Source organism: Echeneis naucrates, chromosome 15 (assembly GCF_900963305.1).
Source record: "Echeneis naucrates chromosome 15, fEcheNa1.1, whole genome shotgun sequence".
Lineage (NCBI taxonomy): Eukaryota > Metazoa > Chordata > Actinopteri > Carangiformes > Echeneidae > Echeneis > Echeneis naucrates.
In genome coordinates, this window is record NC_042525.1 from 19,631,808 (window position 1) to 19,654,406 (window position 22,599).

The 22,599-nt window shown below is 41.8% G+C and overlaps 1 protein-coding gene across 4 annotated transcripts in view; it reads right to left on the reverse strand.

The window, feature by feature from the left end:
• Positions 1–10,089, reverse strand: part of birc6 (baculoviral IAP repeat containing 6) — an 87,966-nt gene extending 77,877 nt beyond the window's left edge. For all 4 annotated transcript variants that reach the window (XM_029521945.1, XM_029521942.1, XM_029521944.1 and 1 more), the window contains exons 1-3: positions 9,676–10,089; positions 6,344–6,525; positions 4,018–4,155 (exon numbers count right to left, since the gene is read on the reverse strand). In XM_029521945.1, the coding sequence (XP_029377805.1) occupies positions 4,018–4,155; positions 6,344–6,525; positions 9,676–9,886 (531 nt within the window). In that variant the 5' untranslated portion in view covers positions 9,887–10,089. The remainder of the gene's footprint in view (positions 1–4,017; positions 4,156–6,343; positions 6,526–9,675) is intronic.
• Positions 10,090–22,599: the final 12,510 nt, after the last annotated feature.

The window sequence follows — 22,599 nt, forward strand, 5'->3', positions numbered from 1 at the left end:
GGAGCAGCGTTGTCAGACCACAGCAGAAACTCCGCTGCATTTAAAATTTTTAATTGCCCGGGGAAATGTAGCTTCTGTGTAGGCTATTTGTTGTTATTTAATCAGTAAAATAGCTTCACTACTGAAAAGATATTTGATGTGGAAAACAGCGACGTTATGACCACGCTACTGAGAAATGTAGTTAAACCAGTATGCAACACTGTATATTAGACACACCGTTCATCCCTGACACCCTCTGGCTTTACCTCACAGGACACTGCAATCTAACAACTAGCCTGCCAACTCCAAGCACAAATCATCACCTAACTTAACGATATGGGTATTACCTCTATTTGGTCAGGACTTTTTTTATTAGAGGATGGTGTCGACCAACAATGAAAAATTGTTGTCTGTCCACCTTTTCGTGCTCTTTTCATGCTTCCGCTGTCTCCATCCATGCCAAACATATAGCAAATAGTGATCATACGGCAGAAAAAGGGGGTTGAGTAATACCAAGTATTCGGCACGGGGAAGAGGGGGTACATTGCCAGATGATTAAACATGCTACTGTTTTGCTGGCAAATTATATTAATAAAGAAAGTCAACAAGATATTCGTGCAAGATAATGCATATTTTTATTAAATCAGAATGATGTGATTATACGTGGGGGGTTATATTGGCTGGATCAAATTTTTGCGAGGATCATGACCCCCGTATCCCCCGTGCAAATTACATCCTTGCTGGGCAGTCACTCCAGCCACCATGGACAGATCCGCATCTACCGACAACATCGGCAGGGGTTCCGATGCTACGCTCTGCACGGCTAACCATCTGGTAGCTAGCAGGACCCGATTGGCCTCCTCAGCCAAACCTCGGGAGTCACCGGCGGCCAGTCACGGGGAGTTAGCCAGAGCCACGTGCACCGCAGACAGTAGCTGGCACAGGAAAACGTTCAGGAAAAGGAAACCACCTTTGTCTGATCCTAGCAGAGACAGCATATTGTCCATGAGATCCACAGCCATGGCGTCGCCCAATCCAGATGGGGAAAGGATTTTATCTGCCCTCTCTGCAGCAGATAGGCTGTACCTGCGGAGCAGAAGCTGTTTGAGGGCAATGTATGTACCGTGTTGCGGAGGGGCGCACCACAGCTGCATGACCCAGCGTGTGGACTGCTGGTCCAGTGCAGCAACGACCAAAGACTACTTGGAGTTGTCCATGGTGATTTCACGGAGGTGGAACAGTGCCTCAACATGCTGAAACCACAAAGCCGGGTCACTCTGCCAGAACTCTGGGAGCTTCACAGCCGTGGTGAGAACGGCCGGCTGTGAGAGATGGAGCGGCGTGGCCAAAGTGGTGTCACACTCTTCACCTGCTGCAAATATATTCACGTCAGGGTCACCAATGTGGCAGGATGAGGAAAGACCAGGAGACGAAGGCGAGTTTGAACTTTTTTAATCCTCAACCAAAAACCAACTGAAACAGGAACAACTTTACCCTTGAGCCCGGAAGCATAAACAACGGCCCCGGCTCACATCCTTGCTGGGTGAGAGGCATAGCCCCTGGTGTCTGCCACAAGGTTCTCCTTTCATTTGTCACCAGCTATGCATGGATTTGAAGCAATCATAGCTTCTCCTGATTGTAATGGAAGTGTAGTGATGTACCAGTTTGACTCAATGTCTGTTTTCTCCAATGGCACCTTTATTGGCTAGAAAGAGCACCTCAACAGGACCAGCACCAGGTACTGTGAGCTCTCTCTGTCCCTGAGTCTTCCTCCCTTAGCCTCCCTGAGTTTCGTTCTGTCTGAGGTTTCTGCTTCTTAAATGAAGTTATACCATCCACCAACAACGACTCTTGGAGGGATGTTGTTGGGTCTAAATAAAAAAAGAGTTCGGTCTAGACCTGCCCAACATGTTAAGTGCATTGATGTAACTGTTATGATTTGGCACTATATAAATACATTTAATTCGATTTGAGGGTGCATAAAAAATTTCAGTCAGTTTCAGCCTTGCAGAGGTTTAATAAGCCCAGCTGCTGGCACTGATGTAGGATCAGGTGGCTATTTCATTGTATCCATTTTTGATTCAACTGATTTTTTTTCAATTAACAAGTTACAAATCAGGCAGCATGGTGGTGTTTCTGCGCAGAGTGTACATGTGTCTATGTGGGTTTCCTCTGGGTACTCAGGTTTCCTCCCACCTTCCAAAGACATGCATGTCTAGGTTAACTAGTGACTCTAAATTGACCATAGGTGTGAATGCGAGCATGAGTGGTTGTTCATCTCTGTTTGTCTTTGTGTGTTGGCCCTGTGATGGACCGGCAACATGTCCAGGGTGTACCCCAACTGTCGCAAACTGGGATTGTCTCCAGCAGCGCAGCGACCCAGAAACAGAAAAAGCAGTAGAAGAGGGAGGGAGGGATGGATGGATGGATGGATGGAAGTTACAAATCACTATGTTAACATTTCGCAACTGGTAGCCTAGTATATTGCTGTGTGTCTACATAAGTGCTCACATATTTCATATGAAAGTGTGTGTATGTATATTGTGTGTCGTCTTTAGACCAAAAGCAGTAACTTGTCAGTCTGCTTAATATTGTCTTGCTTTATGTAGATCACACGCTTTTCTGACATGACCACACAGAGGAAGCGCCAGTTTTATTTGGTGCATTCACCCATGTCCACACACAACTCTATCTATCCAAACTGCAGCAGCTTGATAATGTTCAGTCATATGAAAATATGGTATTACACCAGTGCTTCTCAATTATTTTCTGTTACACCCCCCCTAGGAAGAAGAAAATATTTGATGAAAAAAAACAACTTAATTGGGAATAAAATCCAGCACGTTATAAAAGAAATCAAAGACTTCAAGGGAAGGTAAAAGCAGGAATAAATGTGTTGAAAAGAGAACTAAAAGGTGATCACTGATGCTCCAGATGGTTTCAGAGTCCCAATACCATGAGCAAATTCACTGGCCCCTTCACTTTTCAGCTAGACCTTTACAACAGACACCAGATTTTTGCCTTTAGATCTCAAGGGCCACACGTGTAGAGAACTAAGCAGGCCCAAAGTTAACTGGGAGATATGGCACACAAGACTTTTAATGTAATCAATAAAATCTTTAAACCTATTCTAAAACATACTGGGAGATTCCAACACTAGTGAGGCTGTGTGTCTTGGTTGTGGTTAGATACCTGGCCATCAACAAATTTTTTAGGTGAGAAAAGTAAAAATATTGATCCAGAAGTGACTAGATACAAGCATGTAAAATAGCTTTGTGTCAGAAAAGTTTAAGTTTTTTTATTTTATTTTTTTTACTTTTTTGTGAAAAAATATGAAAAAAAAAATATTAAAAACTAAATTTTACATGTTTTGTTGTGATTTTTCTCGCAATAGGCTTGACATGATCTGCCTGGGAACCAGCAGATGGTACCAATTTTCAAACATGAATGAGCCAATGGACACATAAAAATAGATATTGTAGTTTGCAGGAATGTAATGCATGTAGATTCTTTGTGACTTGTGTGTTCAAGTCTGAGTGCTGCTTGTAGTTGACAAAACCACTGTTTTGCTATGTTTTTTCCAATAATCCTAGTAGCAATGACACATTGATACCATTACCTTCCTAAAATACTTTGAATATTTGTTGTACTCTTAAATGAAAAGGGTTGATCCCACGGCCACATAATCTTTAAAATATTACGTCACCATCACATGTCAATCAATATCCTGTAAAATGACCACTTTCTTTAACCAGTGTCAAGTCAGTAAGTCAGTCTCACCCACCCAAGATTGACTGCTTTTCTTTGTAGCCCTCATTACACTAGTGAGGTAGCAGCAGTCAGGGAGAAGAAGAAGAAACCAAAGACACAGGCATATTAATCTGAGATGGTTAACTGCATTTTAAGCTTTCACTGACAGCTTCCGCTCACACAACAACCTACACACTCAAAGACTGAAATTCCAAGGCTGCTGCCAAGCTGAGAACTAATTGGTAGACGTGTGTTCATACCGCTGGTACAACAGAATGAAAGACTCACCTTGGCCACTTTGTGATTGGCTGCTGTCTCATGTGAGGTATTCTTCAGGCCCTCTTTGAGCTGGGTGATGAAGAGTTCATAGCCCTCCGTGTTGGACACATCAATTTTTTCCTGACAGGCTGACAGTATCTGCTGGGCCTTGAAAAGAAACACACAGGACACATATGAGCTTCAAGTTGCATTCATAATTTCTCAGTGGAAATTTTTTGATAAAAGGCAGCAGTTTTGTTGTTGTTGGGCAACCTAATCTGCTAAGAAAATCATATTCTCTAGTACCCATAAAGAACATCATCATAAAGATTTTTGTCTTTGAAAATAGATCAAAGGACCACTTCAATTGAAAATGCATTTTGCAATAGCAATATTTGAAATATAATTAGAATATGAGTTTTTGTATATCCTCCTGCATTTAAGCTGCTGTGTCCTGGACAAGCGAGTTTGTCTCTACTAATTGAGGACTACAGGCTGAATGATTAATCAAAATTTTGACAGAATCATGATTTCAAACAGTGTGATTAGCAATTGGCAAAAGACTGCAATATAGAAAACACTTTCTACAGCAAGTCAGACCCAGATCAAAGCCTGGCTTTCCTCCCTGTAAGGCAGTCATTCTAAATAATGGAGTGAGCGTAGTTCTGCTCCTCTCTCCAAGAAGTGGCATCAACCAATTGCGCGTACGCTCAGTTGGGAGGTGAGGTGACAGCTCACATGCATACATGTCACCCATTTCTAAGACAGGTATATCCTCTTGAGACCCGGCAATTAATTTTTGTCCCCTGTAGTCCATATTAGTTTTTGCTTGATTCCTCTAATACTTTCGGAAGCACCTAACGCAGAACATTCAAACATGCAGAAATTTCTTCTCTGTATGTTTAATGTTTTATGATTGACATAAATGATGTCCTGTTGTCTACTGCAGTGCATGTCTTGTGAAATTAAGCTAAAAAAAAAAAAAAAAAAGATTTTCTTTGAAGTGTGTTCTTTACTACCTCCACACATAATTTATCCCCTAAAAGTCAAAATGTCACTCTGGGGTCTCAGGAGGATATGTGGAAACGGATGAAGCAAACTCTCACAGGAGATAAAATGGTCTGAGAGATACCTACAGCAGATCATACACTCTCATGTACACCTTGACGTGCACTTTGAATTGAGTGGCCCGTGTAGTGTTTAATAGGACACACAGTCCTCCACCGACGGATCTGTACAATTTTATCATGGTCTACCCTTAAGACTGTATAGCCATCAAACCTGTTGCTAATGTCTCAGTAAAGCAGATCAGGTTACTTTTCAAAACCCTCTTCATGTCTGAGATGGGCCAGAATCTCATCAGCTTTATTACTCAGTGACCTACCATATGGCAGAGTAATAACTGGGAGCCAGATCGGAGGAAACACAACAAACCTTCATCAGTACTTGAAAAGCACAAAATGAAAATGCAAATCAAATTGCAATATCTGTCCTAAAACTCACAATTAGATAATTTCCCAAAATTGCCCAGCCATAATCAGCACTGTTAAGTAGAGATTTTGCTCTGTAAGATAAAGAGCAATACCAAACACCTTCTTCACAACATCCTGGCAGGACAGAGAAGCATCTGCAGCAATGTCTCATCTCACTGAGCGGTTCAGGAGATCCTTTGTCCCTCTGTGATCAGACTGTATAACACCCCAGACAAAGGCAGGCAATTTTATTGCAGTATTGTGTTCTCCATTGTGTAGAGTCATGTGTGATCTGCTGTCTAAGGCCCACAATTGTCATGTTCATCCTCTATTGAATGTTTATTAGATATATGGGGCCTCAGCTGACCAATCCAAACAGTTTCCTCTTCACACCTGACATTACATCACTAGTTGTCACATTTAAGTACTTCACAATTGATATAACAATATGTCTCCACATGTATCCACCTGGGATCATGTTAGTTGGGATAATTGTTATCTGTAGGTGCGACAGGTTAGTGTGAGCTATCAGTCAATAGTGTAAACAACAGAGGCATCCGAAAGCGATTATGTTTTAAGGCAATGACACACAAAAGAGCAGATAAGCATAGTGCTGTGTATGGTCAGTCCAGTGATTAATGGACACTGAAATGGGAAAAAAAAAAAAGTTATTTTCTATAACCTTATTAGTAATGATCAAACTGCAAACGATGAATGTAAGCAAGTAAATGTAGTTCTTATAATTTTTCACCTGCCAAGTGATTGTTGACTATGTTTTTAGCTCCACCGGACAGAGGGTTTATAGTCAAGAATCGCATGGAACAGGTCAAAAAACAACAGATGGTGTCAGATATCTTGTGGGTGTTAGTGCCACCTTTTCTTACCTCTGTGACGGGCAGCTCCAGCTGAACCATATCTTCAGGCTTGGCCACTGGAGGCTGAAGGGCTGTGTCCAGGAGCAGGATGCCATTCAGGTCCTTCCTGCATCCCACTGCATAGTCATCCACAAAAAGCACCTTGTCCACTGCAGGAAAGTACTGACACCGAACACGCCCGCCAGGTTTGGCTGGAACCAAAACAGACACACAGGGTCAGATTTGAAGGAGAAAGATGGGAAAACAGGTCCAAGAGTAATCACTGAGAAGTTAGACAGTTACATTACATCAATTGTTCCCTTGGAATGGCAGTGCAGGCAACTGATTGGTAGTCTGCATCCCATGTTATCGCAGCATCATTAGTTCAATTCCAGCCCAGGACCTATGCAATCAGTCATTCCCCTCTCTCTCTCTCTCTTTCCTTGTTTTTTGTCAGCCTCTCTGCCACTTACTAGTTGAAATAAAGGCATAAAAGTCCAAAACAAACAAATACATAAAAATGTCTTAACTGAAACAAAACACCCTATATAATGTTATGTCATTATATTATCAAAATATGTAAATAACTGAATTTTTAAAAAATGTCAGAAAGAAGTATACATAGGCTACCTGCACATCCTCATGATACTTCTGAAGACAAATGTAATGGACATAAATATTAATAATAATCACTGCCTTTCTCCAGGTGACTGATGATGGGGAATGTTGATGCTGTCAACTCATTGATCCAATTCAAAAACAAAAGGGTTAACATTTAGAAGAAGTCAGGGACTAACAGAACTAAAACAATTCCCATTATACCCTTTTTTTAAGGGTATGGAAGGGGCAGACTGGGCGCAAGAGCAGCAAGAGGGCAGACTCCCAGGCAGAAGTGGGCAAGGAATGTTGAAGTCATGTGGCCTGATGTCCCTCCTCTGCATTTCAGGAAGCAATTTGCTCTCTTCTCTGTTTGTAATTCAATGTAACATATGCCTCAGCTGTGTTGCTGTGGTTTGTGTTCATCTCCTCACCTTACTGGGTGTGAGGAGTTTTTCTTAAATGTCCATGCTATCCACTTTTCACCAGACCTGATGGCAAATTACACATTGGGTACGCTACTATGGCACTAGATATGACAGAGATGGTCACATGAAAAAACTTTCAGCAGCTTGTCAGAGGAAAAAATTTGAAATTCAAAACAAGAAGTTTGCTAGGTTTATATTGAGTGTTATTTGGGTTGAGGTAAGATCCCTAAACACTTCAAGCACTGTACACCCTAAAGTATTTAAATCAATTTTTCCCCATCATGAGAGCGCACATGATTTGTATTTTTGGTTTGATGCTCAACTATTCCTGGATCTGTTTTTATTTCAACAGAAGGGTCAGCTATGTATTTTCCTGTGAGGGGGACATTTTTGTACTTTTGATGATAATGTAGATTAATATGGTTTGAAAATTTATATCAAATTACAGGTTTAGCACTGTCAATGTGGGTCAGAATCTTGAAAACATACTTGCACATAAATTGGTTTACAAATCAACATTCAGCTGTGCATGATTGTCGCCGGTTGACCACACCTTGGATTGCCTTGTTGATTCAAAGGCTATGGTCTGAGATCTGTTCTAGAAGAATGTATACTCAACATTATAACAGCAATGCCTCACAATTTCCAGAGATCAGTAACCAGAGCAACCTGTCAGGAAAAACTAACTACAACCACATTAAAGCAACAGAATACTAATCTGTTTTACGTCACAACAATTAAAGACCAACTTGGGATGAGATCAAAGCAGTCACTACCCCATCAGCAACATCAACATACAAAACAATAAGCACGCACTCATTACTAAAATGTTACATCACCACTTTATATTTTTGTGGGTGGGACTACACCTGTCCACAGTCTCTGGTTTTTGTTTTGTTTTGTTTTTTTTAATCACAGTTGGACATCTTCAAATTTGGCCTCATTCAGCGTTTTCTGACTCAGTGGAAAGTGATTTAATATTTTGCTGTCTTGCTTTGGGAGCATGGCGAGCAGATGAGCTAAGCACCCACAGCAGCCTGACAGTGAGGCACACACTGACAGATTTCCATTTGCTGAATTATTCTGAAACATGAATTTAGCGGGCAGAAAAAAAAAAAGGAGAAAATGTGCATTTCTGAAGGCTTTGACCGTAACACCACCATGCAAATTGAAAAGAAAAAGAAAATGGAGACCCTTCAACCAACCAAACATTGTGTCAGACGATTTTCAATTTCTGTCCTGTTTTGTTGTCCTCTTACAACACATGTCATATGGAGCGCAGAATAGAACGTACCACTGTTTACAAAAGCTAGGTCATCATAAAACTTCATATGGAGACGTGCTGACATACTGTTCCTAAATGATGATGTGAATAACTAAATTAAAAGGGAGCCTGACATCCCTCCACTCACTAACCTCTTCGGTGCAAACGACTGCACAGTAACACCAAAGTCTGTCTGCAGGACAGCTGTGTGCATGTGCCCTTATAAAACTCTATGTCCTCTGCTATGAAGTCGGAGCACGTCGGACAGCCAAAGCCGTAGTTAAGCTTGACAGAATAAGTCCTCAATAGAGCACAAACTTAGTGATGCCCTGGTAGTTCTTCGAGACATGACATTCCGTGCTAACATGCACCACAAATCTTATGCCGGTTATTTGACGAAATTATATCCACGTGAGCCCAGCGGAGGGGCAAGGCCCAACTACACCAGCTCCACAACATCGAGTCAGTTTACTTTCAGCATCTCACCGGTACTTCTAAATGACGTTGAGCACCAAAAGCCAGAGAGCCGCCAGCTAGCTTAGTGGCTATCACAGCGATTCACATGAACAGACTGAATGCCCGCACAGTGAGCAATAGGAGCTATGTCCTTCTGGTGCCCCAGTTGTGATCTGGTCCTATAACGACGTCCCGTTATTGTGAATGTCCACTGAAATAAGAAAACTTGACAAAGAAGAGTGGCTGGCTAACTAGCACTGTGCTAAGTTATACGGCTAGGGTTACGGTTAGCTATTAGCTTAGATGGTGAGATGTCATGTTGCAAATGTGATAAACAGTAGAAATCATCGGCATTTAAGAAGCACCGATCAAAAATAACCACAAACAGAACCTTTGAATCTGATGCTTCTGCGCGGACAGAACAGGCTAACTTAACCAATCCAGTTTGCCCCAAAACCCACTTGGGCCTTATTATAACTGCTGGGAACTGCTAACATTAGCTAGCTGATGTTACAACTCATTCCTTGTCGTGTTTAGAGTCTGTTGACAATCAGTGGCTGGTTTGTCAAAACACACACTCTCGAAGGCAAGACTTGTCACGGGGCTCCGGTGCTTACCGTGCAACGCTGAAGCCTGGAGAATGGCTCCCGAAGTGCCATCAATTACTTTAATACTGCCGCGGCTGGTAACGGCCAAGACGGCGTTGAGCGCCGGGTGGTAGGAAAGGCTTCGCAGGCCCTCCTCGTCGCAGCGGAGACAACCGTCTCTCAGTACAATCCAGTCTGAGGAGGTGGACGAGCCGGAGCCCGGCGAGGCCGCGGCCGCCATCTTTCCTTATTTTTCCCTTCCGTCCCTTTTTAGGATTTGTAATGGTCCGATTATGAACGTAATACTGCTAAATCTAAGAAAGTGGCTGTGGTTTATTACTCCTCTGCCCCTCCTGACTCCTTCTGCGGCTTCTTCTCCTCCGCCAGTCACCGCAGCAATGGCTATTCACCATCAGCGCTAAGGAACTCCAGGTTGTGTCTGTCTGTCAGTTACACGGTAGGCACACGAAGCTAGCGTATGTCTCCCCCACCTTCTGCGATAGCACGAAGTGCAAGTAAGAAAAACCGGAAAGACAAAATAATAGCTACACTAAAATAATTGCTCTGCACAAAAAAAAAAATCAACACCTAGTAATATTGCTTTCTTTCTTTTTAAAAGGAACATTATCACTCAAATGACGCAATCCTCCTAAATAACAATAAAAACTTCCACCTCAAGTCTATAATGTTATATCAGACACAGTGGGGAGATTTACGATCCTACTATTTATACTATTTACATCATATAATGAGCTGCAGTCTGCCAGAAACGCAACCAGTAACATTTCATTATCTCTTTATTTATTTTCCGCTTAAATATTTTTGTCATTTGAGAAGAGCTATTTTTCAACATGTCTGTTCAGTTTTTCAGGTAAAGATGTATCTGGGCCATTTTCTTCTTTTCTCGCTTGTGAATATGATAGTGAACTATAAACTATACATGTCTTGGTCTTGCACAGATGGAAGAGGAGGGGACCCTCATCCGAAACAATCCCGATGATAAATTATCAATAATATATATTATTATATATACTCAGCTTCAACTTTCCAATGACCTTTCAGAAGAAAAGGCATTCAAGACTAACAGTAACCAAATGAAAACAATTTTATTTATATAGCGCCAAATTATTACAAAGTTCACTGTAACGCACTTTACAGATAAAACAGGTCTAGACTCAACTCTCTGTGGAGTTGTTAAAGCGGTGACGTCAGAGTTATGGCCCGCGGGCCGGATCTGGCCCCCAATAGGTTTTCGTGGTAAATGGTTGTGAATATATATATATATTGGTATCATATATATTGCATAGTTAGCAAAATAAGCAAAATAAGACGTTTCTATGACATGATACATTAAATCTAACATTATCTCCATCAACAAGAAGTAGAAAAAACACACAAAAAACATGTGCAAGAACATGCTGTCTGGGCTCATACAATCGATCCACTGTATTCAGTCAGCTGGAAAAGGACTTAGCACTCTTTGGCTCTCCATTCACCAGCAACACAGCATATGTGCCAGAGGATTTATGGAGCTGATTGAATTGCAGTGTGATGCACCGCTGAGGGGAAAAATTCAGTTCTATTGGTCTGGAATAATTTTATCAATACCTGACACCAATTACAAAAAGATCACAGCATTTCCAACAAATATACTTATTAATATTTAGCCAACATATCTGTATGAGCATGCTTTTTCTGTGATTAAAATAAGTCCAAACTGCGCAATCGGCTGACGCATGGACATCTAGATGATATTATCATCTGTGATATTAAAATCACAACTACAGAGAAGCTGGCCCCCCAATGTCAACAGCCAAAAAGAGTCAACCATCAACTAGCAAGTGAAAATGTAAATCGTGTGAATAAATTGCTTTCTATGACATTTATGTATTTCTGCCCTCTTTTCTGTAATGTTTCATTGTCTATGCCAACAAGCAATTTCTTAGTAATGGGTATAGCTATTCTGGACAGAAATGTGATGTTTTGTAGTTACAGTTTGCATTCTTTCAAATGTTTTTATGAATAACACATGTATTCAAAAATATGGGACTGTCCCTTCTATTTCATGTGATTTTGCACTATTATCAGGTCCACTCCAGGTCCAAAAAACACATGTAGACCAGATGGGCATACTCCCAGGCCCCCTCCAAGATCCTTGCGAGGGTGAAGAGCTGGCCCATTGTTTTACGACCAGGACAGAACCTACATTTTTCCTCCTTGATCAGAGGTTCGTCAGTTGGCCTGACCCACCTTTCTAGCATCTTGGAGTAAACTTTGGAAGCTGAGCAATGTGATGTCACACTGTCTATGAGGGATTATGATAAAACTGTTGTCTAAACTTTTAACCGTTGCATGGTGGTGCAGAGTAAAGGGTTAAGGGTTCAAAGAAATGTAAATCAGTCTAATCTGTGACTCAAAATTTTAATAAGCTTGGACTTGCATGGTTATTGTTTAGATTTGTCGGCCATATTCAGGTTGTAAATTTCCCTCAAACAGTAGCAATGTAACATTTGCGAATGAGTCAAATGAACTGAATGACGAAAACCAACTCACAGTTACAAGACATTCGTTTGTGACCCCTTGTTGTTATATGCAAATTGTCCACGCTGTCTGCATGTGACACGTGAGCAGCTTATGACATCTCTGGTGTTCTGAGTTGTCCTTGGCACTCTCCATTCACGTTAATGCATATATGCACAGCTGTATCAAATGGGGAACACTGCCAATATGAGCCAAAGGGAACGTAGCAGCAGCATCTGAAAAAACTTTTCTGGGAACAGTAGAAAAGGTAAAGCACAACACAATATCTACCAGAAAAGCATCTCATTAAAGTCATTGACAACGATTAACATCACCCAATGAAAACTCAACTCCTGACATTAATAGTGTCGGATGTGAGAAAAGAACAGACTGACTAGCACAAATGACAAATTAAGTCCTTCTGCTTCCTCAGAGGCAACTAGTTCTGCCTCCACATCAGGTAATTTAAGACGCCAGGCTACAATTATTCTATCTTAAGCACACCCAACATTCCATCAAACACCAATGGGCCCCATCATTACCTGGCCAAATGAAATTATAATCAATATTTTGGAATAATAAATGTACAAGTTTGAATAATTCTGACACAAATCTTACCTTATACTTGCAGCAAGTGATTATTTCCTTGCTAAAAATTTGTTACCCCTGGCTGACTTCTAAAAATTAAATAAATATAACAAGCCAGTCTTTTGAACAACTCTTTGAAAGGAACGGCACTTCAAGAAACAGCAACAATGCTCATCCCTCGCATTGCTGTATGCTAATGTGAGGGATAAAGAGCCCTACAATATTACCCTAATAACAAGCCATGGGTGACAAAGCAAGTCAAGTTGCCCTCAACAGCAAGAAGGCAGCTTTCAGGGGCAGAAACAGGGAGGTGTTAAGAGCAGCAGAGCAAGAGGTGAAGCAGTGTGTGACGGAAGCAAAGGACAACTGCAGGAAGAAAGTGAGTGGAACAGAAGCTGATAGAAAACAGCATGATGGGTGTCTGGAATGACGTGAAAACCATCATAGGCTAGAACATCATGTGTCACCACAGACCAGGTCATAGGACAGCTGAGGAAGCTTTACACCAGGAAAGCAGCAGGCCCAGACAAGGTGTGTCCAGGGGCATTGCTAGGCCTCCAGCAATATCCACAAAGGAGTCATCCAGACAAGCTGATCAGTTGGGCCGGGGTCCATGGTCTGCATGAAGCTGGACCTTCTCGTGACAGTTCCAGAGAAGAGGACGCTGGACAAACCACTTGTCATCATAGTTGATGCCAGTCACCCCCTGCACACTGTCATCAGCAACAAGAAAAGCCTGTTCAGTGGGAGACTTTCATGTCCAAGAAGTTATGTTATGTTATGTTGTAGTTTTTGTCTAGTGTCTATGTTGTCCCAGGGCTTCCTGTTTTATTTTGAAAGCTAAATTTCTTCTCGTTTCAGGTAACTTGCCCTTTCCCCTTGTGTGTTTCCCACTGGTCTGATTGTCTGCCCCACCCTGATTGTTTCACCTGTTTCCTATTACCTTGTGTGTATATCTAGTCCATGTTTTGCTTTGTCCTCTCTAATTTAGTCAGAGAAGACACCATTCCATTCCATGCTATGTTTCCTGTCCAGTCTGGTTGTGTATTCTTCTGATATTTTGTATTGTTCATGCCATAGTTTTGCGTCATGTTATTTGATACCTTATCTTGCTTGTGTCTTTCATAGTGGTAGTAGTAGTTTTTTTTTATTTATTTTTTTTCTTTCTTGAAAAAGTTTATTATTGTCGGTAAAATATTTTCCTCTGCTTAAGTGCCTTTTTTTTTTTTTTTTTTTGGTACTTTCTCATTAAAAGATTGTTTATTTCGTACTTTGCTCCCGGAGTTGTGCATTTGGGTTCTATCCTAGTTCACTTGTGACAGGAGACTGCATCCTCCCAAAAGCAGAACTAATAGACTAAGACACTCCTTTTGTCCCACAAGTGGAGGGAACCTGCCAAAAATTTTAATGTCAAAACAAAACCCAACAATACTCACTCATCTTCTACGGCTTATCCGTGTCAGGGTTCCAGGTGTAATTGGTGATTTTTTTTTTTTTTTTTTTTTGGAGACATGAAAGTATATATCATTCTTTCTTAAGCTTCTCAATCTGGTAGTTGCAGCTGTGGTCACTGTATGCTCACTGTGATAGTTATATGCTTCCTGTAATGATCATTGAGCTCTTAAAGTAAGATACTGTTAGCATATGAAATGATTTTGTGTTCAGCAATATTGAAATTGGTGTTCTGACATCTGACAGCGGTTCGATGAATATAGCAAACAGTAGGGGAGAGAGGGGGCGTCCTGGTTCCACTCTGCAGGGTGAAGCCTGTTAGACCTGACTGTAGCCTTGGGTGAGCTCTATAGTGCAGTTACCCAGTGGATAAATAATGCTTCAAAGACAAATCTTAGAAGGGCAGCAGAGAGGAAGGACCAGTTAACCAACAATAACTTAACTGTACTGCTGCGCTGCGACGTGCTGTTGGGCGGAGCCGCAACGGTGCGCATCACAGACCGCGGAGTACAGAGTCGTTCCGCATCCATTGGAATCCCGGGCCGAGGGTGCTTTCAGACCTGTAGTTCGATTGCTTTGGTCCGCACCAGGGAGAAAAATGTTACAATGTAGCAGACAGACGTTGGTATGGTTCGGTTTCACATATGCATATTTCTAAACGAACCAAAATAGACCGCAAAGACAACTTCCTCATAGCAAAACCCCGCCACTTTCGACACTAAGCGCTCCTGGGGCTGATCCTCGCCTTTCACATTGTATGTGTCGGTAATTTTCTGCGAACAATTCAGTTCGAGCATGAGTCGAGGCTGCGACTTGAAAACATTGTTAGTATCCCCGATACCCAAAACGCATTAAACTAGACCGTTTTGGTCCAATTTGTTTCGGTTGCTTTTGCAGGAGTAAGACAGGTCACCGAAATTTTGTTTAAGGATGGTGTAGATTGTATCAGGTTGCTGTTCAACACTAAGTGATGGGCCGCTGCGTATGCTTATTCTCACTACAACTCTGGCTGTTCCCATTAGCTTGCCTATAATCTCATCAGGCTGTTCTGTTATGTTAACATTCTTCTTTTTTAGGTACATTGACATCAGATCAACACATTCAAGCACAGAGCATTTGTCAGTTGTCTCACCACGGAAGATGGGAGGGTTCTTGAACATCTGACTTAAGGTCCATGGTGAGCTGTGAGGTCTAATGTAGCGCCACAAGCTTGCCTTCTTTGCTCCGGCTGTTCAGATTTTCTTTGTCTGACAGTAACCTTTCTGTGACTGAATCTCCTATTTGTTTCCCTAGTTCTGTGATGAAAACACCCAAATGTTTCAGTGTGGCGTCTGTTTCACTGGGATGGGGATGAATTGGGGAAGAGGTGTAAGGAGTCTGGGCACCCTGGCCAACCAACAAATTTGCCCCTCACTCATGAGTCTTAATAGGAATAACGTGGAGAACCCATATACCTTAGCACAGGTGGTGATCTAGAGGATATCATGTATGTTCCTCTGCCAAAACTCACCCTAGGACGTGTGTACATGTTCATTAGTTCTGCATTATCAAATTATATATCAATTTCTTCTGTCATGTCTACTCAAATATGTCACAAATAAAATGAGTGTTAAATTGAATTTTTGTCACAAGTTTCTTGTGTTTTCTCTAAATTCCAAACTAGCATAGCTAGTGACTGCTTTGAATAGGGCAGCTGACAACAAGGGAAAGACCATGTGACAGCTTGGATAGACAGCTGTCAGAAGGCAAAGATCCCATAGGTGCTGCCGTGGGCTAGCAATCCAAGGTAGCAGTGGCAAGGCGTAACAGCCTTGTCACAACCAGCACGAGCTACAAGTCAGATAAGGAAGATACCCCGAGGGTCTGGGAGAGCAGGGGTAGAAGATGACTCACAGGCAGACTACATGGTAACAGACACTGGAACGGATAAGACTACGAGTTGGATATGTGACTCGGTGAAGGATAGGGGCACGGACCTATTCTCTAGAAGTGGGCAGAATAGTTTGAAGGGCATAGTGAGTGTGGCTGGAGAGATAAAAATGGTAGATTAGAGTGAAAGATGCTCAAGGTTTGTCCTTGTGGTTGGCAGAAAGTAACATCAGTTAGAGGCCTTAGAGTGCATCATGGAAGAAAGAGATGTGCGGGAAAGGAAGGGCAGTGTGGCCGCGTCAATCATAACTTTTTAAGAAGTCAATTGAGTAAGTCGGATGAAATCCAGCGACAGATAGAAAACCACAGTTCAAAGGATATCAACAACACAGCCACAGAGGTGGAGGACGAGGTTATAAGAAGGGATATTGAGGTGAACAGGCCAGTCAGAGAGAGAAACATGGAGCAGAAAGCTAGAGTTAAATGGCCTAGGGCAAATAGTAGCAAGGAATGGGAGACAGTCAACAGAGACTTGTCAATAATTCTGAGTAGACTAGGAGGAGACGCAAGTGATAGATTAGAGAAAATGGGAGACATAATTTACTCATATGGTGTCGAAAGATTTGGGGTGCAAGATAGAAAGACGGTTGAAAGAGTACAAGTAGCTAAGTCTAGACGGCAAAGAGAAATTGAGAAATTAGTTAAAGAAAGAAGACAATTAAGAAAGCAGTGGAAAGAGTAACAGAGGAAGAGAGGGAGGGAATTAATGTGTTGCAAGAGGGGTTGAGAAGTAGGCTAGCTGTGCTCAGAAAGGCTGAAAATCTTAGGAAAAAGAGAAAAAAGAAAGAATATGTAAGAACAGCATTTAACAGGGACCCATTCAAGTTTGTTAAAGGATTGTTTAACCAGGAAAAGGAAGGGCAGCTTAAAGTGGAAAAGATAGAAGTAGAAGAGTACCTGAGAAATACATATTCAGATTCTGAGTAGGACTTCCACCTGACATGCCACCATTAGGGGAGATAGATCAAGAAATGGATGTTAGACCACCTATGTGGAAGGAGGTGGAGGAGGTAGTCAGGCGTGCGACGGCTTCTTCGGCTCCAGGGCCAAATGGAGTCTATGAAAGCGCACCTGATATCCTAAAGTTTTTGTGGAGGCAATTAAGAATAGTTTGGAAGAAACAGTCTATTCCCAGAGCATGGCGTAGGGCAGGAGGTGTTCTTATTCCTAAGGAGAAGGAGTCTTCATAGCTGAGTCAGTTCCGTATGATCTCTCTCCTGAATGTAGAGGGGAAGATTTTCTTTAGTGTAGTTGCATGGAGACTAGCTAGTTATTTAGAAAGGAATCGCTTAATAGATACTGCAGTACAGAAGGCAGGAAAACCAGGTTTCACAGGGTGTTTAGAGCACACTAGCATGATTTGGCATCAGATTCAGGCAGCCAAGAGTGAGAAAAGAGATTTGCATGTGATATTCTTGGACTTAGCAAATGCATTTGGGTCAGTGCCACATAGCCTTATTTGGGAGGCGTTTGATTATTTTAGAGTGCCTGGAGCAGTTGTCAATTTAGTAAGAAGATATTTCTAGCATATCAGACTATGTTTAAGTACAGCAGATTTTACAACAGGTTGGCAGAGGCTAGAAATAGGTAATATGGCAGGGTGTACGATTTCTCCATTAGCATTCACAATGGCAATGGAGGTTATTATTAGAGCTTCTAGGTGGGTTGTAGGTGGAGAGAGGCGGCATGATGGGATGCGCCTTACACCACTTAGGGCATATATGGATGATATGACATTGATAACTACAACAGTGCCGTGTATGAAAAGAATACTTGAGAGACTTAATAAAAACTTAAAGTGGGCTAGTATAAAAATCAAGCCTAGTAAGTCGAAATATCTCATTAAGTAGAGGAAGATTAAGTGATTGAAAGTTTGTAATAGATGAAGCGGAAATTCCAATAATTAGGGAAAAACCGGTAAACCTCGGTAGGTGGTACAAGGCAGATTTGCATGATGGAGAACAGGTAGTGCAGTTCTGGAAGGATGTTGCTGAGGGACTGGATAGAATAGATAAATCAGGACTTCCAGGAAAGTTGAAGCTGTGGTGTGTTAGGGTTAGGGTTAGCAGTTTGGATTATTTCCCAGGTTGATGTGGCCATTGTCGGTATATGAGATTCTAATATCTGCTGCAGAGAAAATGGAAAGACTAGTAAGCTTTTACAATAGGAAGTGGCTCTGTGTTCAGAGATGTTTAAGCACTGTGGCACTGTATGGGAAAGGCATACTTCAGCTCCCAGTATCTAGTCTAGTGGAGGAGTTTAAATTCTGAGTAGACTAGGAGGAGACGCAAGTGATAGATTAGAGAAAATGGGAGACATAATTTACTCCTATGGTGTCGAAAGATTTGGGGTGCAAGATAGAAAGACGGTTTAAAAAGTACAAGTAGCTAAGTCTAGACGGCAAAGAGAAATTGAGAAATTAGTTAAAGAAAGAAGACAATTAAGAAAGCAGTGGAAAGAGTTACAGAGGAAGAGAGGGAGGGAATTAATGTGTTGCAAGAGGGGTTGAGAAGTAGGCTAGCTGTGCTCAGAAAGGCTGAAAATCTTAGGAAAAGGTTAGGACAGAGCTCCTGTTATCTGCTAGTAAAGATGTGGTTGTTAGTAAGGTGGTTCCAAACCCAACCAAGAGAAAATGGAATCCAAGAATGGCAGTGCAGGATGCAAAAGCAACTCGTAGGCATGCAGAGATTGTGGGTAATGTACAGATAGGCTGGGGAGGCTTGGGACTTGGCTCAAGCAAATGGGTGTGGAGTAGAGCAGGTCCCAAAGAGAAGAGGAAGCTAGTTGTGGTGCAGGTTCATAGACAGGAGGAAATATTAAGAAGTGCGAGGCAGTGGCTCAGGCTAAGCAGGAACAGTGGTTTAACTGGGAAGGTGTAGAGAAGAAAAAGCTTAGTTGGGAAGAGCTGTGGAGTATGGAGGAAAGTAGGATTAGATTTTTGATAGGGCAACATATGATGTATTGCCAACTCCCCAGAACCTAAAACTGGGTAAATGGAGACCCGTTATGTTCGTTGTGTTCAGGTACTGCAACTCTAAAGCACATCTTGTCAGATTGTAAGGTTAGTCTCTCACAAGGCCGATATACGCAGCAACATAACCAGGTTTTAAAAAGCTTAGCTGCAGGCAATTCTAGGAGGGTCTAAGACAAAGAGAGTTGCAATAAAGTTTGTTCAGGAAGGAGTGAAAGTTAATAAGATAATAAGCAGAAGAAGCATGAAAGGTAAAAGCTTAGGTATGCAGATCTAGGTAAGGATGCTGAGCAGCGAGGATGGAAGGTTAGGATTTGTCCAGTGGAAGTAGGATGTGGAGGGTTTGTAGCCAGATCTGTTGTTGTTTTGTTGAAGGAGTTAGGAGGAGGCGGACAGAGGGTGAGGAAAATAGTGAAGGAAATGTCGGATGAGGCAGTAAGATCCAGTCAGTGGATTTGGGTTAGAAGAAGTAATAGTAGCTGGGGGCCCAGCAGGGGGAGCTCTTAAGATAGAAAGACTCTAGGGAGAAGCAGAGGAAGAAATCCAGGAAGGGGAAGTGTATTTAAGTGGAGGGTGTGGCCTGTTTGAGCCTCTTTGCCACCATGCGGTTAGTCCAGGTAAATTGGCCTGGGTTTGTGTGTTGGTTTTGTGTGATTATAGGACTGTTCAGGTGAGTTTGGCTGTTGTTGTTGTTGTTGCACCCTCTATACTTTTATGCCCCCTACCCGAACCAGGGTCTGTATCCCCACCCCGCTTTCACTGGTGCAATTGGTTAGAGTAGTTGACAGTGGTGCTGCTTGAGATAGTTTCTTTTGTGTTTGTGCCTCTTTGACACCATGCGGTTAGTACAGGTGAGTTGGCCTGTGTTGGAGTGTTGGTTTTGTTTGAGTATAGGACTGTTTAGGTGAGTTTAGTAGCTGAATCTACTAATGCAGCTTGTATTGCCTCCACCTCCTGCACCCTCAATACTTTCATGCCCCATACCCGAACCAGGGTCTGTATCCCATCCCTACTTTTCTCTCCACCTCTTCTAATTCTCCCCCCTACCCGAACCACGGTGTGTATCCCCACCCCGCTTTCACTGGTGCAGTTGGTGAGCGGTCAGAGTAGTTGATAGTCGTGCTGTTTGAGATAGTTGTCTGTGTGAGGAGTGGTGATGGCTGGCATTAGGGGGTGACTCTGGGACGCCAGTGTTCACGGTCTAGCCTTCTGGAGGTGTTGTGGGCCTAACTAGACGAAACACCGGTGAAAGGAGGTTCCCACCTGATGACCCCAAAGACATGATAGCTATCACCGCTCACTGGCCTAGTTGGATATTATCTGTAGGGAACATAGAGCAGGATGAAGGTTTGTTGCTAGGAAGGTGATCACTGAGTCTGGTCCATTTTTTTTCGCACAAGTTTCTTGTGTTTTCCCAAAAAAAAAAAAAAAAAAAAATGTAAAAATAAAAAAAAGTGGGAAAACAAAAAATTCCAGATTTACCAAAATGCACAGAATGTGCTGTATAAAGATAAGTTATCTTTTTAACTTCAATAGCTGATAAAAGACGAACGAAGCAACTTCCACAAATAATAATAATAATAAAGCATGATTTTCAAATCACTGTAAAATATGTGACAAAATGGCCAGAGACAGACAAACTTATAAAATCACCAGCAAGTTTTAGCTGTATAAAGCTGGAATGGCTGTGTTAATACTCTGATCCAAAAATCACTGCGTCACCAGTGAAACCTGAATGTCCATGTGAAGTCTGACTGTAACCCACATCAGATTTGCAGTAGGCTGATCTTCTGTAGTCACACCAGATGTAACCCTCTTGTTCGTCCCGGGTCCAGTATAGACAACACCACACAGATCAGATTCACGGTGTTTATTAGTAGCCACACAAACAGCTGAAGAAGACAACACAACAGGCGGACGGTCACACACACACAGCTGTCAAACGGAGAAGGGAACAGAGCATTCCATGTAAAATAAAATAAAAGCCAGCAGCACTATAACTTGCAGACCAAAGAAGAATTTAAAGAATAAACAAATTAATTTTGACGAACTTCACCGCTTTTATTTTATTTATTTATTTATTTTTTTTTACGTTTTCACACCGTCACAAACGTAGCAAGGGACCAAACTTTCAGTGAACGCACCCTTACTCTTCACGTGGCATCCCCAGAAAGATGGTTGGACTCAACTGATGTTTCACTAATTTATTCGCTTCCGTTCCACACTGTAAGAGCTTGTTCAGTCTCCAACTGAAGTGCTAAATCCTTTAGTGTAGGCATTTCTTCATTATAACAAGTGAGACTGCATTTTAGCTTGAGCGAAGGCATTTCTCATAAGTTTCTCACGCATTTGGCGCGAAGCTCACTGTTTTCTTTCGCTCGTGGGGTTTCAAAATAAATAATAAATAAAATCACTTTTGTTCTTTACGTGCAAAAAAAGAAAGCAATATCAAACTAAAACGTGCAGTGCTTACAAATATATATATATATATATAAAAAAAATTAATACACTGTTATTTACACTTCACCTTCCACTTCCAACAGAGGGCTGTTTCAGAGCCACTGTGGCCAGTGGCTGAAATGTGTGTTCAACCAGTTATTGGCAAATTGTATAATTTTATTCATATTTTTATGAAAAATGAGAAGGACATCAGGCAGAGTTTCCATACCGCTGAGGAGGCTCATTAACAAAGATGGAAATGAAGAGGGAGAGACTTCGTCCGAAGCAGAGTATGTACAAAAGTTTGTCAGCTAACTTTTGATAGCTTACAAATGTACAGTGGATATTAACTTTTCCCAAAATATGATTGAACTTCATTGTAACATTATTTTTCATAATCATGTGCAACATTACTTTCACACTGTTTTTTTTTTGTTTGTTTTTTGTTTTTTTTTTTAATCTGGTTTATTTGTTTCTGTACTTCATCTGGTAGAAAACCTTTAGATGTTTGAGTTTCCATCTTATAAATTTCTTTTACTTTTACGCCATCCAATGCACCAGAGATAAATCTCACCCATGGTAACAGACATGGCTGGAGGTGTGGCTGCTGTCATTGAGGTGGAGGAGATGCTGACTGAAGCCGGTCTCCGTAAGGAACATGGAAAAGATCGACCTGGATCTCATACCTGTCCTCCTGGAGTTCAGCTCAAGGAGCTCTCAAGGTGAAAATTTCTCCCACTTTTTTGATGCAGAAAGTTTCAAGAAATTGGTCAAAAACACCAATAAAAATGTCACCCAGAAATCTGAAAAGTGGGAGAGGTTTTTATGGCAGAGACAAGACCACAGTGGAAATGAAGAAATACCTAGGCTAGTTACTGTACATGGCATGGACCTAACAAAGGTGTCAGACTTTTGGAAGACGGGTTCAATTATCCATGTGCCCTTCCCCTGCACTGCCATGTGAATGAAGAGGTTCACAGCAACTTCTTCAAACCATATATAAGTGATCTAGCTTAAAGGGCATGGGGGAGTATGACCATCTACACCGAGTTAGA